The 15,932-nt window shown below is 43.9% G+C and overlaps 1 protein-coding gene across 7 annotated transcripts in view; it reads right to left on the bottom strand.

Moving 5' to 3' along the window:
* The window catches only part of RBSN (rabenosyn, RAB effector), a 29,838-nt gene extending 14,871 nt beyond the window's left edge, over nt 1–14,967 (bottom strand). For 2 of the 7 annotated variants that reach the window (XR_006195503.1, XM_042911352.1), the window contains exons 1-7: nt 14,830–14,921; nt 11,712–12,017; nt 7,821–7,961; nt 5,157–5,257; nt 3,937–3,982; nt 3,663–3,824; nt 1,316–1,557 (exon numbers count right to left, since the gene is read on the bottom strand). Coding sequence is in view for 6 of the 7 variants with exons in the window: in XM_042911352.1 (XP_042767286.1) it covers nt 1,316–1,557; nt 3,663–3,824; nt 3,937–3,982; nt 5,157–5,257; nt 7,821–7,961; nt 11,712–11,859 (840 nt within the window). In the remaining variant the exon portion in view is untranslated. Of the gene's footprint in view, nt 1–1,315; nt 1,558–3,662; nt 3,825–3,936; nt 3,983–5,156; nt 5,258–7,820; nt 7,962–11,711; nt 12,018–12,656; nt 12,678–12,982; nt 13,075–14,829 lie in introns of those variants that run through there. The other 5 variants (XM_042911364.1, XM_042911371.1, XM_042911380.1 and 2 more) reach the window with 5 other exon arrangements.
* Nucleotides 14,968–15,932: the final 965 nt, after the last annotated feature.

Here is a 15,932-nt window from a genome sequence, read left to right as displayed (position 1 = left end):
TCAACTCTACAATGGTGTGAGGCATTGATAGGCATTCAGCAGAAACTGTACTTGGGACTTTGAATTTAGATCACTTCCTGAGCTAGTGGCATGCAGTCTGACGCTCCCTCCGCGAAGCTGGGCAGCAGGCAGCAGCTACAGGTCAGTCATGCGATCACGCGGGTCAACACCCAATACCCTTACAAGCATTGTTATTCACTTCCAGGTACAGTATTCAACAGTTATAGGACACACTCAACATTTCATTATCAGATAGGTCTCTGTTAGAGGATTTTGCCCAACCGGAAGCTAATAAGTGTTCCCAGCACGGTTAAGGCCAGGCCAAACTATGATGTTCAGTAGGTGAGATGTATTAAATGCATTTTTGACTTAGGCTATTTTCAACTTTGGTTGGGTTTATCAGGATGTAACCCCATTGTAAGTCGAGAAGTCCTATACACTCTTCCTCTGCTCAGGGTTGTGCATGAGCTGCTTCTGCTGCCCAGGCTGATCTCCTTCCCATCTCCTATCACCTCCCTGCGAAACCTTCACTTGGCAATTTCTCCTTGGCCTGCAGGTCCCCCTGGCCACTGGGAGGCTGAGGCAGTCTCACCTCCAGGCTGACACTAAATCCCATTTTTCATTACACTACGTTCCACTCAAAGTGAGCATCTACCAATGGTGTTTTGGGACTGCTGGTGGTAACGACAGCTGAGGCAACTGAATGGACTTAATAGGGGAAGCTCTATCTCGCAGTTCATGGGTTTGAGCCCCACACTGGGTTCTGTGCTGACAGCTCAGAGCCTGAAGCTTGCTTCAGGATTCTGTGTCTCTCCGTCTCTTTGTCCCTCTCCCACTCACACTCTGTCTCTCTCTCAAAAATAAACATAAAAAAAAGTTTTTTAAAGGGGAAGCTCTATGCTCATGGGCAGTCACTCAAACTCATAAAGCCTGAAGCTTCCAAGTGAGTTTCCCAGGACTCCTCTGGCCCACTGTTTACCACCTGCTCCAGCTTCTGCCCTCACCCCCAAATCCTGCCCACACCCCACGGCAACCATCCTTCCTCCTTTTGCCCCTGGGCCACCAAAGTCTCCAACTTCCTGCTTTCAAGTAGGCAAGGAAGGGAGAGGGAACGAGGTTGTTGCAACACACCCCCAATGACTCTGTGAATTACCCAGGACCCTAGCTAGGAAATCACACTATAGCCCTTCGGCAAAGACTAAAAGTGATTCAGAGGAACAACTTCCCAAAGCATCTCCAAAATGTGCAAGCGTGTACATAATTAACAGCCAAATCTGCATCTTGCATCAGACCAGGACCGCACACAGTGAGTCACCTCATACAGCTTTACAATGTCGGGGGTGTGCTCCTTCTCATCAATCTGCTGCTCTCTCTTCAGTAGTGTGTCCTTGCAGTGTGTACAGCAGCGGATCCGGTCGTCATCCTTTTCATCCAGAACAGAGCTTACACTGCTCACGCTGCTGATACTGCCCCGGCGGGAGCCATGGACACTGTTGGGTGACTGGCTGGGGCTGGTGTGGGTGCTCAGGGAATCCTTGCTGGCACTGGTAAGCTTATCTGTAAAGCACAACACAGGACAGGCAGCAGTGAGCCCGCAGACTCCAATCACCCTAGTGCTCACAATAGAGGGGAGTGCCACAGGTGCTGATACAGGCTGTGTCTATTGGCAAGAAGCACCAGACCTCTGCCGTCCTGGGGTCAGGCTCTGTGGTGGGAGAGACTCTCACTGCCAGCCAAGAAAGAGCCACACAATCTAGGAAGGTCTCTTTGAGGCTCTGAGGCCCGTTCCTAACCTGACCCTAACTGCCCTCCTCCATTTGCTCTGCCTCCAACCAATCCAATCCCTAGACTGTCCTGACAGACTTCCCCGCCTCCAAACATCTGACTCCTACCCTTTCCAAAGCTCAGCTCGAATGGCACATCCTTCAGGAAGCCCTATATTCCTTGAGACAAAGGAAGCCCTATATTCCTTGAGAAAAAAAAAAAAAAAAAAAAAAAAAAAAAGTCTGCCCTTCCTATCAGTTCCTACCATATCATCCCTCTTAGAGCACTCTCTACTTTTGTCCCAGTATGACAGTGCTATGTATACCCAGGGCTGTTCTATGAATCTGTGACTCTACGATGGTAGGAATTGCCCTTTCATACTTGTACCCTGATATATACAACAGGGCTACCCCATAGAAGCTGCCCAGTAAATGTTGATTAATTAGCTCAAGACAAGAAAGGTGAATAGTGTCCCAAAAACATAGCTTATGAAGTCTCAGGTAAGACACAAAGTCAGTCTCAGGGAGAAAGGGAAGGTATCAAGGTAATGTGTGCCTGCTGACTGTGAGAACTGGACAGAGGAAACATCTGCTTCTGCCCCATGTTGCCCAGATGCTCTGTAGCCAACAGCACATGCAGAGTTAGCAGAACTCTCCAGGGTTGCAAAACCACACTAAATGTCCCAGAATTGGCCCAAAGCCCAGGAGATCATCTTTAACAACTTTTAACTAGCTGAGACTCAGAGTTCTGATCCTCTGGTTCAAGCAAACCTTGTAGCCACCGTCCCCATAATTCTCAAATGTGTCTTCTACACTCCCCCAACTATTCTACTTGCTCATCTACTAACCTTCCCCAGGGCCTTTCCACAGCTTTGCTCCTGCTCTTCACTCTATCCAGGTTCCCTCCTGCTCTCTTTGCAATCCTGATTATCTTAAAGGCTCTTCTCGAACATCACCTCCCAAACCTGAACATCCATGCTCTTGATCTCCCCAGCACTCAGTGTCTCTCATATTATGACGTTACAGCCTGTTCTATATGACAGTGAACGGTTTGTGACTTTAACCTCAAAGGGAAGGACAGCCTGGTACTCATATTTTAAGACCTTCTCTTACAAGCTCCACTTCCAAGCAGGGCTGACCACAATTGGGTCAGCTCTCCTGAGTGTCTGACACAATGTCTCTCATAGTACTTATCTCTTTATAAAGCAATTATTTGTTTGTAAGTCTGTATCCTCTGCTAGATGCTAGACCCTTTGGGAGAATGGATGATGTCTTAAAGACCAGACGCAGGCAAACATGACCTGCAAACCAAGACCAGCCTGCTTTTGTATGGCCCTTGAGCTAAGTATGGTTTTTAAAAGGTTGTTTAAAAAAAGACAAAGAGGGGCACCTGGGTGGCTCAGTCGGTTAAGCCTCCAACTTTGGCTCAGGTCATGATCTCACAGTTTGAGTGTTCCAACCCCACATCGGGCTCTGCGCTGGCAGCTCAGAGCCTGGAGCCTGCTTCAGATTCTGTGTCTCCCTCTCTCTCTGCTCCTCCCCCATTCATGCTCGCTCTCTCTCTCTCTCTCTCTCCTTCAAAAATAAAAACATTAAAAATTTTTAAAAAAAGAAAAAGAAATGTCACAGAGACCGCCTGTAGCACACAAAGCTTAAAACATTTACCATCTGATTTTTTACAGAAAAAGTCTGTCAGCCCTTGTTATCCACATTGTATCCCTGGGCCCTGGCAGTGCCTAGCCTATAGCAGGCTTCATGGAATCAGTTAGTGAATGGATGAAGACCCATAGAACATTAACTCAGACAAAAATGTTCAAAAAAATCACTAAGTGGTGATCAGCAAACAAGGTAGTCGCAAGAGGAGATCAGGGTCCAGGGCACCGCCTCTACGTTACCTACTTGCAAAAGGGAGACTGATGAGTTCCATACACTTCTTGCACATAATAGACCCGCAGAGCCGGCAGTGGTGGCGGCGGTTACGGATGCTGAACTTATTCCCACAGTCTGGACAGAAAGGAACATCCTGGTCATTGACCCAAGGCACCACTGACTTTTCTATTGCTTTGGGAAGAACAAAACAAAAATCAAACAGAAAAACAAGCCATTTTAAAAAAAGAGGTGTGATCAGGAAGAAAGATAAACAGAATGAATGTAAGCAAAATTCTGGAGTTACCTCGTATCTTAGCAGACTCAGTATTCGTTCTGTCGAATGCAGTGAGCTGACAAAGAGAAAACAGTGCAAATAGAGTTAAACAGGTGATGTACACACTTTCCACAGGCAAAAGGCATCAAGCAGGAATTTGCACATCTTCATTTCTCAAGTCTCATTTGTCATCACCAACCCCACAAAGCCACAAAAGCAATTTTGCATGAGACAGAGTATTAGCTTTGCATCTGGAAGGCAGCTCCCTTTCCGTGACCTGATTCCAATCTCTTTATTGTCAGCTCCCCATTTAAGCAATAAGCAGGGGTAGGCCAAGATGTGGTGGGTGTGGCTATTGAAACCAATGGAGAATTCCTGATTCTCCACGGTCCTCCTGGACAATGAAACTGGCCACATATTTCTGTCCTACAGAGTACACATCAAGAACTATACCTGCAGGTGCTACCATGCCCACGACACAATCCAGGTCATACACAGCAAGCATTTCTAGGGTCAGAGTAGAACAGAACGACTGTGGTATTAGGGTGTCTCAATGGCTCAGTTGGTTAAGTGTCTGACTCTTGATCTTGGCTCAGGACATGATCTCACAGTTCCTAAGTTCTAGCCCCACATCGGGACTCCATGCTGAAAGTGTTGAGCCTGCTTGGAATTCTCTCTCTCTCCCAATCTCTCTGCTCCTCCCTGATCATGCACTCTCTTTCTCTCTCAAAATAAATAGATAAACATTAAAAAAAAAAAAAAAAATGACTGCGGTATTGAAGATGCACTCTGGTACTACAGGACAAGAAGGCTCAGTTAAGAAGTTCCCACACTAACACTGGCCCTGGCTGAGTAGTCCTCACAAACCTTGTCACCAGTTTCTCAGTTTGCTATCAAGTATCACACACCATGCCCCACTGCGTGTTTGTACTTGGGACACCCAAAAGAGGAAATAATTTGAAGGCAGAAAGGTTTTCCAGCAGCCAAGTAGGCTTCAGAGAAAGGAAAAGGAAAGCCTGGCTATGTGGCAAGTCTGTCAACTGGGGTCGTCTCCTTCAGTAAAACCAGCCCAAGCTAGACCCGCCCAAGCAGGTCCTCTGCACCTCTCTAGGTGAGCTCTAGATGGGGCGTTTTCTCTGCCAGCATCAGACAGATACAACATACATAGTACACACTGTAGAAATAGAATTCTTTTCTCCCAGAAAAGTTACACTTGCAGAAAAAAAAGGTTTTAAAACAACAAAATTTACCTTCTCTAACCTGATTATTAATTTATTGACTTCAACAACATAGTGGTCAATTCTGGCAGCTCGGTGTTTTTTGAAGTCGGAAAGATGGCTTCTCACAGCACCTAGAAGGAGAGGAGATGGGGAGACAAATGACCTGTCATTCCTATGAAAGAGCCCCTCTCCCTTGCTGCTTATCCTCAATGACTTTTACACGCAAGTAGAAATTCTAGTTTAGAGTCTTACAAAAATTCAAAGACAAACAAATGGAAACAAATTTGCTAAAATGTTAATTAACCATGGTTACCTTGGAGGCCACAGAGTACAATACCAGAGACCTCGGAGTACAGTGGACAAGAGCCTGAACCGGAGCCAGCCGGAGCTCAAGTTTCAATTCTGCCACACATTGTGTGACCTTAGACAAGTTCCTTAACATCTCTGTAACTTGGGAGCATTCATCTATAAAATGGGGATAAGAATAGCACTCGCTCCACAGAGTTATTAGGAGGATTAAAAAGTTAAAATTTATAAAGCCCTTAGAGCGCTGTCTGGCACATGAATTTTTGTTCAGTAAAAAGGACACTAACATTATGGGCAATTTTTAAAAATCTCTCATACTTTTCTGTACTTTCCAAAGTTGGCACACTATGGTTTTTCATCAGAATCAAAACAGACCTTCTCAAAATAGTCCCCAAAATGTAAATGCTAACAGATGCCACAGGAGGAGCCAGTTAAACTGATACCTTGCTCAGTCCAGCAGCAAAGACCCAGGATGAACATTCTCACACAAATGGAATCAAGTAGCTTGTTGTCTCAGCAGATCTGAAATATTCCCTCTTCCGAAACACCAACCCTTCCCCTTGCACCTGGCCCCACCCCCCCAGCACACAGTCCCCCTCCTCTTCTCAACCATGGCCGGTTCATTTATACCTTGGACCCTACCTGGAGCTTCTCACATGCTACCCTCTGCATCATCTTCGTTCTTTTCTCCCCTACCATACTCTCTAATATCTAGTTAAATTTAATTTCAAATTCCTAGGGATGACCTAAATATGAACTTCTAAAATCTGCCATTCTCTTGACCTTCCACAATTTTGACTTCGTCGGTTGTTGAAAACAGGCAAATTAATCAGAAAATTGCTCTGATAATTTAACACTGGTAATCATAAAACAGGCTATTGAAAAGCTAATAAGAATCCACAAATTTTCCTACATACTTTCATATTAACTCATAATTATATGTATAATTACTATTTTTTAAAAATGAAGTATAATTAACATATGCTATATTAGTTTCAGGTGTACAACACGTTGATTTGAAATTTTTATTTTTTTATGTAAGTATAATTAACAGACAGTGTTACGTTGTATACTATTATTTTTAAAGCCATTTTATCCTGCCATGATGAAAATGTTTCCATTCTCCACTTTGGCAGCCACTAGCCACAGGTGCAGATTGAACACTTGAAAAGTGGCTAATGTATGATTGAGGAAATGACTTTTTTTTTAAGTTTATTTATTTTGAGAGCGAGAAAGAAAGAGAGGCAACGATTGAGGGAAAGGCAGAGAGAGGGAAGAGAGAATCCCAAGCAGGTTCCACACTGTCACAGAGCCCAACTCAGAGCTCAGTTCTATAACCGTGAGATCATGACCTGAACTGAAATCAAGAGTTGGACACTTAACCAACTGAGCCACCCAGCCGTCCCTAAGGAAGTGATTTTAAATTTTACTTGATTTTAATTTATTTAAATCTAAATAGCCACATGTAGTTAGTGGCTATCCTATTGGACAGTGCAGTTCTAAGATTTTTCTCATCCAAAAAGAAGCATTCCATAGTGGCCCTACAAGAAGAAAACAGTAGATGACCCTGGATAAATATCAGTTCCCTTTATACAGCCTATTTCCTCATCTGTAAATGGGAATGAGCATCACTACCCTTTACAGCTCACAAAGCTTTTGTGAAAGGTGCTGAAGATAATAAATATGAAAGTTAATAGAGCCTCATGAGTAAATCATTATTTATCTATTGCATGGACATAAAATGTTATATTAAATTTGTTATCATTCAACAGTTAAAGGACATGTAAGATTAGCTAGTTCAACATCATGTGGCAGTTTTGGTAACAGCTCTGTTATTACTCATGGACATACAATTCACCATTTAAAGCACACAAATTCCATGGTTTTTAGTATATTCAGAGTTGTACAACCAACCATCACCGAAATAAAGTGTAGAACATTTTCATCACCCCAAAAGATGATTATTTTAAAAGTCAGTAGATGGTATGATAATGTGTTTCGAAAATTAAGTTGCACAAATCAGTGAGTGCCTCTTGCTAGACAGGTAATCTACTACGTGAGAGGAGACAGCCAAGTCAATGCCGGAGCTGATGTCAAACACCTGGATTCCTATCTCATTTCTGTAGCTGCTTAGCTGTTTGACTCTGGGAAGGTCCCCATCAAGTGCAGTGAGGATTAAATGAGTCCACGTGTAAAGCATTTAATGCAGTACCTAACACAAAGTAGGTGCTGGGCTCATTCTGGTCCATTTTCGCCCCCCACTGGGACGTAAGAACCGTGAGAAGTTTAGACCATTCTGGTTTACTGATGCCTCCTCAACTCTTAAAACATCACCTAGGACATAAAGATGCTCAAACATTTGCTGAATGAAGGAACAGAATTTCTTACCAAGTTCCTGGGGTTCCCACATGTAAGGGTCAACCCCTCCATAGCTGAAAGACTCATAGCCCTGTGTCCCCGATTCTGCTCGGTCATCTCCTTCTCGTTTCAACAGCCTGTTCTTGGCTTTCTTAGCCTTCTGGACAAGACCTGGAAAAATCAAACAAACACCATAAATGAGTCCACAAAGAACATCTAGCACAAAGTCAAGGGAAATCTCAAACACAAAAAGTGATGAAATGACTATGCTTCATTTGAAAATTTTTGGATCCCAAATAAACTGCAATGATAAACCCCCAGAGCAATCCATTCACTAGTCAGTATTAGCAGTAAGTTGGTTTATGTATCCAGTATGTAGCTACATTACTAGTTGTTGCCAAATTTAAGAGCCTAATTAAAGTATTAAAGTCAAATTCAATGAGGGGACCAAGGAAATGGAATTTTTTTTTTTCTAGATCTTAATTGGGGAGGTGGTTACATGGGTATATACATTTTTCAAATCTTACTGCATTGCACACTTAAAAACTTATTTGTAAAGTATATTTCAATTAAAACAAAGTTTATAAAGTTAAATTCTACAGTATTAATTTATTTACTCGATGGACTCATGAGGAAACACTTCTTATTTACTTCCAGGATGGAAGTAAACCAACACCTGGGCTGGTGCTCTCCATAATGCTTATCTGTACATAGAGTTCTTCTTCCCCCACTCACTTAATGAATGCATGTGTGCTGACACTGACAAAAAGCTTCAAGAAACAGATATAATACCTACAACATAAGCAAAGGGAACCAGACTTGGTAACAAGAGAAAATGAATGCTTCCTGGATTGATTCCTTGCATGTACCAGGCACAAAGTGCTTTCAAATACATTAGGCCAATTCATGCTCACAACATTATGAGGCAGGTGGTATCCCTACTTGTAAATGAGGACGTGACATCAAAGAGGGGGGGAAACTTGCTGCACCCAAGATCACAGAGCTCATAAGGCAGCAGTGCTGGAAGTGGAAACCCCATCTGTTTTAAATGAGAACCCCAGCTCTCCCCAGTCAGCACAACTCAAAAACTATGCCTCCACAGAACAGGGGTTCTGCCCCCTGTGCTAAGAGGACCTGCTGTTGAAGGAGAACAGTCAACTGGTGGGAAAAAAGAATTCTTGATCCTAAGTTGCTCTCATTAATGTTCTTAAGTCTTGGATGACTATCCCTTACTGCCACTAGAATATAGTAGAAAATACCAGGTTTAACACAAAATGTAATTTCTTTTACATTTAATAGATCACTACTTCATGGAATTCCCTGAATTCTGAACTGCTGTTACCTGAACAACATTAAAAACTACCAAAGCTTTTCAAAACTCTAGGGAAATGCAGATATGGAGGGGCTGGCAGGCAGAGGGAGAAAGTGTTAAGCTTATATATATATGTCTTTGTTAGGCGGTCAAGCTAATAAGCAAATTCCCTGATTATTGGTCACTCTGAGATGGCTTTCTCCACCTGGAAAAATAAGGTCCACCGGATGATATTCTTAACAATAGGGGAGAGAAAACAGAAAACGGTAAACAAAGGGTTAGCAGACAGGAAATTGGAGTTAGCAGACACAAATTCACTTCTGCAAACAAAACTAAGCTGTGTCCAGTTAAACAGGCAAGTCCATGTAATTTAACCACTTTAGGATAGAAGAGGATAGAAGAACACACTGGCCACCTTCCCAGGTATAGCCCTTCAAGAGGAGGCCAAGTAAGAACAATCCCATATATCTTTAAAAGCACAAAGCAGAGGAAAAAAAACTACTGAAAAAAAAAAAAAAAAACACACAAAGCAAAAGCCACAGTTAATTTTCAATTACCTTTTCTTATACTTACTGTACATGTGCTAAACTGAAGCTGAAGCAGGGCTGGGGCCCAAACTCACTGACCACTTAATGACAAGTTTATATTTTCTTTCTTAAACCACCTCCAAAACCTGGTATCAAGGTTTGCTCTTTTGGCTTTAATATTTCACTTGACAAAACCAGCAATGTCATAAAATGTCTAAGAACCAAAAGACCAAATCCTTTTCAAAGGACTTCTCAAAAATCTTTGATGTCAATCTTTAAAACTTTACTTTCCTGATTCCAAAACACAGAAAACTCCCACAGAAGCAAGATATCCTTCCTGACTGAAGAAATGCTCATTAGTACTAAAGAAATGCTTAACTCAATTTCTTAGCTCTTCTGAGGTAGAGATAGGGGGAAAACAAAGAAAAACACAAGAGAATTCTTTCAAGTTTCTTTCACAACTCATAAAATCTCTATTACTCTTCAAGTGGATTCTCACACCTGTTATTCCCTACGTAACCTTAAATGTTTTTCCTCTAATAAATGGGTTACCACAGGAAAATGAAGACATTGTCTAACTTCTGAACCCACTAGCATCAAAGTCTTAGTGACATCACGGTATATGACAGCTGACACTCAGACTGGATGCTCATTAAAGGTCACAGAGGTGCTCCAGCTGTCCAAGGAAACTTAGATGAGCAGTTTTTGTTTGCATTCTAGCTGCAGGGCAAGCTGTGATTGGAACACAGGGTCTGGTATCATCAGTGATGCCAAGTGGAAAGAGCAGCACTAGACTCAGAGGTGACAGAAGACCTGGGGTCAAAGTCTACCTCTACAAATTCCTGTGTGACCTTGGATAAGTTGCTCAACATCTCTGAGCCTCACTTTTTCTCTGTAGAATGAAACCAACCACCATCTTGCAGAGTTGCTGGAAGAATCAAATGAAATAACGATGTTTATAAAGGAACTCTGAAAACGACAAAATACAAAATTTTTTTTTTTTTTTTTTTTTTTTTTTTTGCTAACAGTTATGGCTCTGCTCCAGCCTCTATAGACACCTCATTTATCACAGCCCTCAGGATTATGAAAATGTTTGACTTTGTCATGTGGTTAGAAAGAGGTAATAAATGATAATGCTTTCAACAATTTTTTCTGAACTGAAAAGTGAGACATGGAGAGGGACTATTTCATTACAGGGTGCATGTGACTCGTATATGTGGAGGCCAAAGTCCATTTAGAAATATAGGATCATCCCCTTCTCTCCCACCCAACACAGAATTGTGAATACACATCCAGGCCTTTGTAATCTCACTGCCTTCAGAAATGCTGCCAGCTAGGAGAAGCAGATTAGCTGAATCACTAGGAAAGTGAGTTCCAGAATACTGGCATCATATTTAGGAGTTAGAATCTGAATTCCAGAAATGAACACTATGTATAGTTAAAATTGCTTTGAAAAAATCCTTTCTGTGACTCGTCTACAACCTGAGGCCTGAGAAGCTCAAAAACCAAGTTTAACTTTTTAGGTTGTTTCTCCTTGCTTTTCAACTCTGACCTTCCTTTTCCTGGGCTGCAGAGGACAAGGTATAGTTGAAGAAGGAAGGATGGCAGGAAGGCTTGAATTTGTAACAGGGTAATGGATATACAATGGGCCTCCACTTTCAGAGCTAAGGAAAGAAATTCCACTCCATATTCCTCACAGGCTGGCAATTAGATAATTCAAACAGTCTAGCGAGACAGCAGAGAGCACAGTGATTACATTTATTAGGTTCAAAGCCACGCCCTGCCTCACGGTGTGACTTCAGGCAAGTTACCTAATTTCTCTGTGACTAGTACCCTCAACAGTAAAATGGGGTCTCACAGTCCGATAGGTATCATGAGGATTAAATGAGGTGAATTCATGGGGAAGACTTTGAACAATATGCCTGGCACGTGGTAAGCATTAGATATATGTTCACTACTATTATTATTGATTCACTATTGTTTATCACCTTCTGGTGGCATCATGGAAGCTAATGAAAACCATCCCATGAGTTAAAGCTCCCAAGGACAGAACAGGATAGGCAAAAAACTCACGCCTCTTACTTTTAATTTGCCCTTTGACATCACGGTCTTCCCCAGAGTGCTCTTCCTCATAATGTGACTGAAGCTGACAGAAAGACTGCAGGTCCTTCAGGCACAAAGGGCAAAGGAAGCCCTCCCTGACTTCCCCAGGGTCATCCAGAGAAGCCATAGCAGTGTCCCTCTCAACCCCTCATGCCAAGAGTCGGCTTGATTCCTCCACAAGGGACCAGTGCTCTCACAGCATTAGCTTAACCAAGCGGCACACAGGTGACGGGAAAGTGGTATCATGGCTCTGGGTGAGGTTTCCTCTCTGGAGTAGGAGAAGCTCTGAAACAGGAAAGAAGGGACAGAAAAGAGGCAATTCAGGCAAATTAGCAGCAATTGAAAACTTTCTTTGTTCTTTTCAACGCTCAACAAGATTATTTAATGTTTGCTCACTGCGAGTTTCAGAACACAAACTGCCTTCTCAAACCCTTACACTGAAATACAAAACCTTCAAAGATTTGAGAACATCACTGGACAATGGCAACTCGCTGAAGTAGGAAGCACAGATTCCTGAAGATAAGAAAATTCAACTTCAAAAGCAAACACAAAACCCAGGCAGTTCTCTAACATGCAACTTCAACCGGTCCAACTCCATAATTTGTATGCCACTTCAGCCACTGAGGAAATGTCTCAAGTACTTACCAACACACAGAAATTTGTTTTTAAGTCTATTTATTTTGAGAAAGAGAGAGCACAAGTGGGGGAAGGGCAGAGGAGAGACAGGATCCCAAGCAGGCTCCGTGCCATCAGCACAGAGCCCGACACGGCTGAAACTCACCGACAGTGAGATCACGACCTGTGCCGAGATCAAGAGTCGGTCGCTTTACTGACTACCCCACCCAGGCACCCCCACACACAGAAATTTTTGACTCTTTACCTTGGTCATTTACTCAACCACATATACTAAGCTCTTATACTTACATCACAGATGCAAAGAGTGGGGCGCCTGGGTGGTTCAGTCATTTAAGCATCTGACTTCGGCTCAGGTCACGATCTCACGGTTTGTGGGTTCGAGCCCCGAACAGGGCTCTGTGCTGACAGCTCAGAGCCTGGAGCCTGCTTTGGATTCTTTCTCCTCCTCTCTCTCTGCCCCTCCCCCACTCACACTCTGTCTCTCTCTCAAAAATAAACATTTAAAAAATTTTTTTAATAAATAAAAATGTTTCCAAATGCAAGGAGAAAAAGAGATAGTGTTTGCCCTAAAAAACAAAAGCAAAGCTAAAACCACACCAAACAAAAATCCCAACCTTAGTCTAAGGAGGAGCATTAAAAATCCAGTGGTAAGGGGCGCCTGGGTGGCTCAGTTGGTTAGGCAGCCGACTTCAGCTCGGGTCATGATCTCGCGATCTGTGAGTTCGAGCCCCGTGTCGGGCTCTGTGCTGACAACCCAGGGCCTGGAGTCTGCTTCGGATTCTGTGTCTCCTCTCTCTGCTCCTCCCCTGTTTGTGCTCTCTCTCTCTCTCTGTGTGTCTCTCAAAAATAAATAAATGTTAAAAAAAAATTTTTTTTAATCCAGTGGTAAAAAGAAAAATCTATTTTGTGTTTTATATTTGTACTTTTTCGACAGTGAACATAGTGGGTTTTATAAGTCAATAAATGACAGCTGAAAAGCCAGCCTAATGTTCTCACTGCTTCAAAAATAAAAAGATTTAGTGCTTCAGACATTCAGGGCTTAATAGGTTACATTTTCACTTTTACTGGGCCATGCCAAAGTCACTTCCAATGTCACCTCAGAAAAACACCCAGCCTTGGGAGAATCCAGATAAAACCATTCCACAAAAGCAGAGAAACTTCTCCCCAAGAACCTGTGGTCACAAACCGCAGTAGAGAGTAAGAGGAAATGTATGACTCTCAGCTTCGGATGGGCCTGCTCAGAGGGCCTGTGAGGACGGAATGCCTGGTCCTCAAAGCCGAAAGGTAGCCATGACCCAGAAAATAAGCAAAGGAAACACCAGGCCCCTGTTTTTTTTCCCTCTAAGAAACCCCATGACTATATACACCCAGATCTCAGCCCCTTTTCCAGACGGTCACTGAAATAGCAGTTCCAGTTTCCTCCCCAGCAAGTGGTTCATCGGATGCGGGGACTCTAAAAGCTCCTTTCCTTCCCAGGCACTCACCCTAAGAACCACAAATCAAACACACACACACCCTGCACATCTCAACCCAACCTTGCTTCCTCAAGGAAATGCCTCTTACTTGAGGCATTCTCCCGTGGGACAGCGCTCGTATCAACTTATAATCACGAGTACATAAAATAACTAAGTACAGAAGGCTCTAAGCTCTGTGAGGGCAGAGACTACGCGCTTTTCCCACCACCTTACCCCAGGGTCTAGCACATTCCCTGGCACCTACCACGAAGAAACGCAAGAAAGCTTCATTTGTGAATGAATGAATGCCTGAACGAACTCTAAAATCGCATAACCACACACACACCACAACCAAATAAATCTACTACAAACCACGAAGCCAGACCCCACAACCATAACATATGCAAGCCCCTCTCAACCCACACCGCGTAAAAAATAAAAATCATACCTACATATCCTGAAATTATACGCCCAGCATGAATGCTACACGGCTACATGCTGCAGAGACTACACATCCCACAGTCGCACTCATCACGGCCTCGACCGCGCACAACACCCTCCACACAATTCAACACGATTATGCACAGGTCGCATAACCGCACACGACATGAAAGACTCGACACCACAGAGCGGACGTGACAACGTGACACGGCGCACAGACGCCACACCAAACGCTACAAACGACTCGACACAAACTCAGAACCCAAACGCCTCAACCTCACACAACCAGGGAACCAAACGCAAGCAATCGGGAGACCACCGCTCACCCACCCTCAGCCGTATAACCAAACACAACTGTGCACGCCCCCACGTAACCACACAATCACACAGAACCCAATCGTCGCAAGCACAATGCAGGCGAAACTCACGGCCCGAAAGCCACATCTCCCACCGAGCACGTCACACCCACCACAACCGCATACATCCCACACCCGCACGGCCCGCCCGTCTCTGTTCCTGAGGTGAGCCGAGCTTCCGCCACTCAGACCCTTCCCGGCCCTCTGTACCCGGCCGCGCTCCCCCTGGCACGCAGGCCCGTCGGGTCCTCCCGTCGGGGTTCTGGGCCTCTGCGGTCCCTCACCCAGCCGCGGCCGCCATCTCCATCGGTTGCTCGACGCTCGGCAGGCGCGCCTGCGCGGCCCCGAAACCGGAAGGCAGCCTGACAGACGCCTGTCGAGCGCCGAATCTCTGAGGGCGAGAAGGGCGGAGGTGGGCTTCAACAGCGCCAAGCTTGTGCACTGGCTTCTGCGCAGGCGCTGTAAGAACCAACAGGGGAGGACTGGTAACTTTGCAAGGTTTTGCTGTCCCAGGCACTTAACGTGCGAAGCGTTAAAGCCAGCCGGTGGTTCTCCACCAGTTGTAGAGGTGGAAAAACAAAGCCCGTGATTCTTTAGCTCTTAGCCAACGTGTGCGATGAGTGAAGAAGTGGCGGTGGGCGGTGGGGTGCTTAACACTTTCTACCCCACTCCCAACTGTGGCTCTGAATTAATCTGAGTCAGTTAAAGTTCCTGAGAGCTAGAGAGAGAAGGAATGTTCAGGAGACCTGAAGGATGTGGAAAGAGCCAGAATAGAACCACGTGAGAGTGGGGATTTGGAATGAGGTGAAGTATCTATCTGGAGGGCATACAGCATAGTCAAATCTGTGGGAAACCTGTGGTGTTTTCAAATGCAAATGAAAACCTTGATGAATATCACCTGACACCTGTTAGAATAGCTATTATCCTAAAGATAATAACAAGTGTTGATGAGGTTATGGAGAAAAGTGAACACTTGTGCACTGTGGGTAGGAAATTGATGCAGCCACAATGGAAAACAGTATGGAGGGTCCTTGACAAATTAAAAACACAACTACCCTGCCATCCAGCAATTCCACTTCTGGGTGTTTAGCCAAAGAAAGTGAAAACATCAACTTGAAAAGATATATGCACCACCATCACCATTCCCACTACGTTCTTTGCAGCATTATTTCCAATAGCCAAGATACGGAAACAATTTAAGTGTCCACTGATGGATACATAAAGGGTATATAGAATATCATTCAGCCATGAAAAGAAAGGAATAAAAGCTTGCCATTTGCAACAACACGGCTAGACCTTGAAGGCATTATGCT

This window comes from Panthera leo, chromosome A2 (assembly GCF_018350215.1).
Source record: "Panthera leo isolate Ple1 chromosome A2, P.leo_Ple1_pat1.1, whole genome shotgun sequence".
NCBI lineage: Eukaryota > Metazoa > Chordata > Mammalia > Carnivora > Felidae > Panthera > Panthera leo.
The sequence above is the reverse complement of the archived record's forward strand: the minus strand, read 5'-3'. Positions and strand labels throughout refer to the sequence as shown.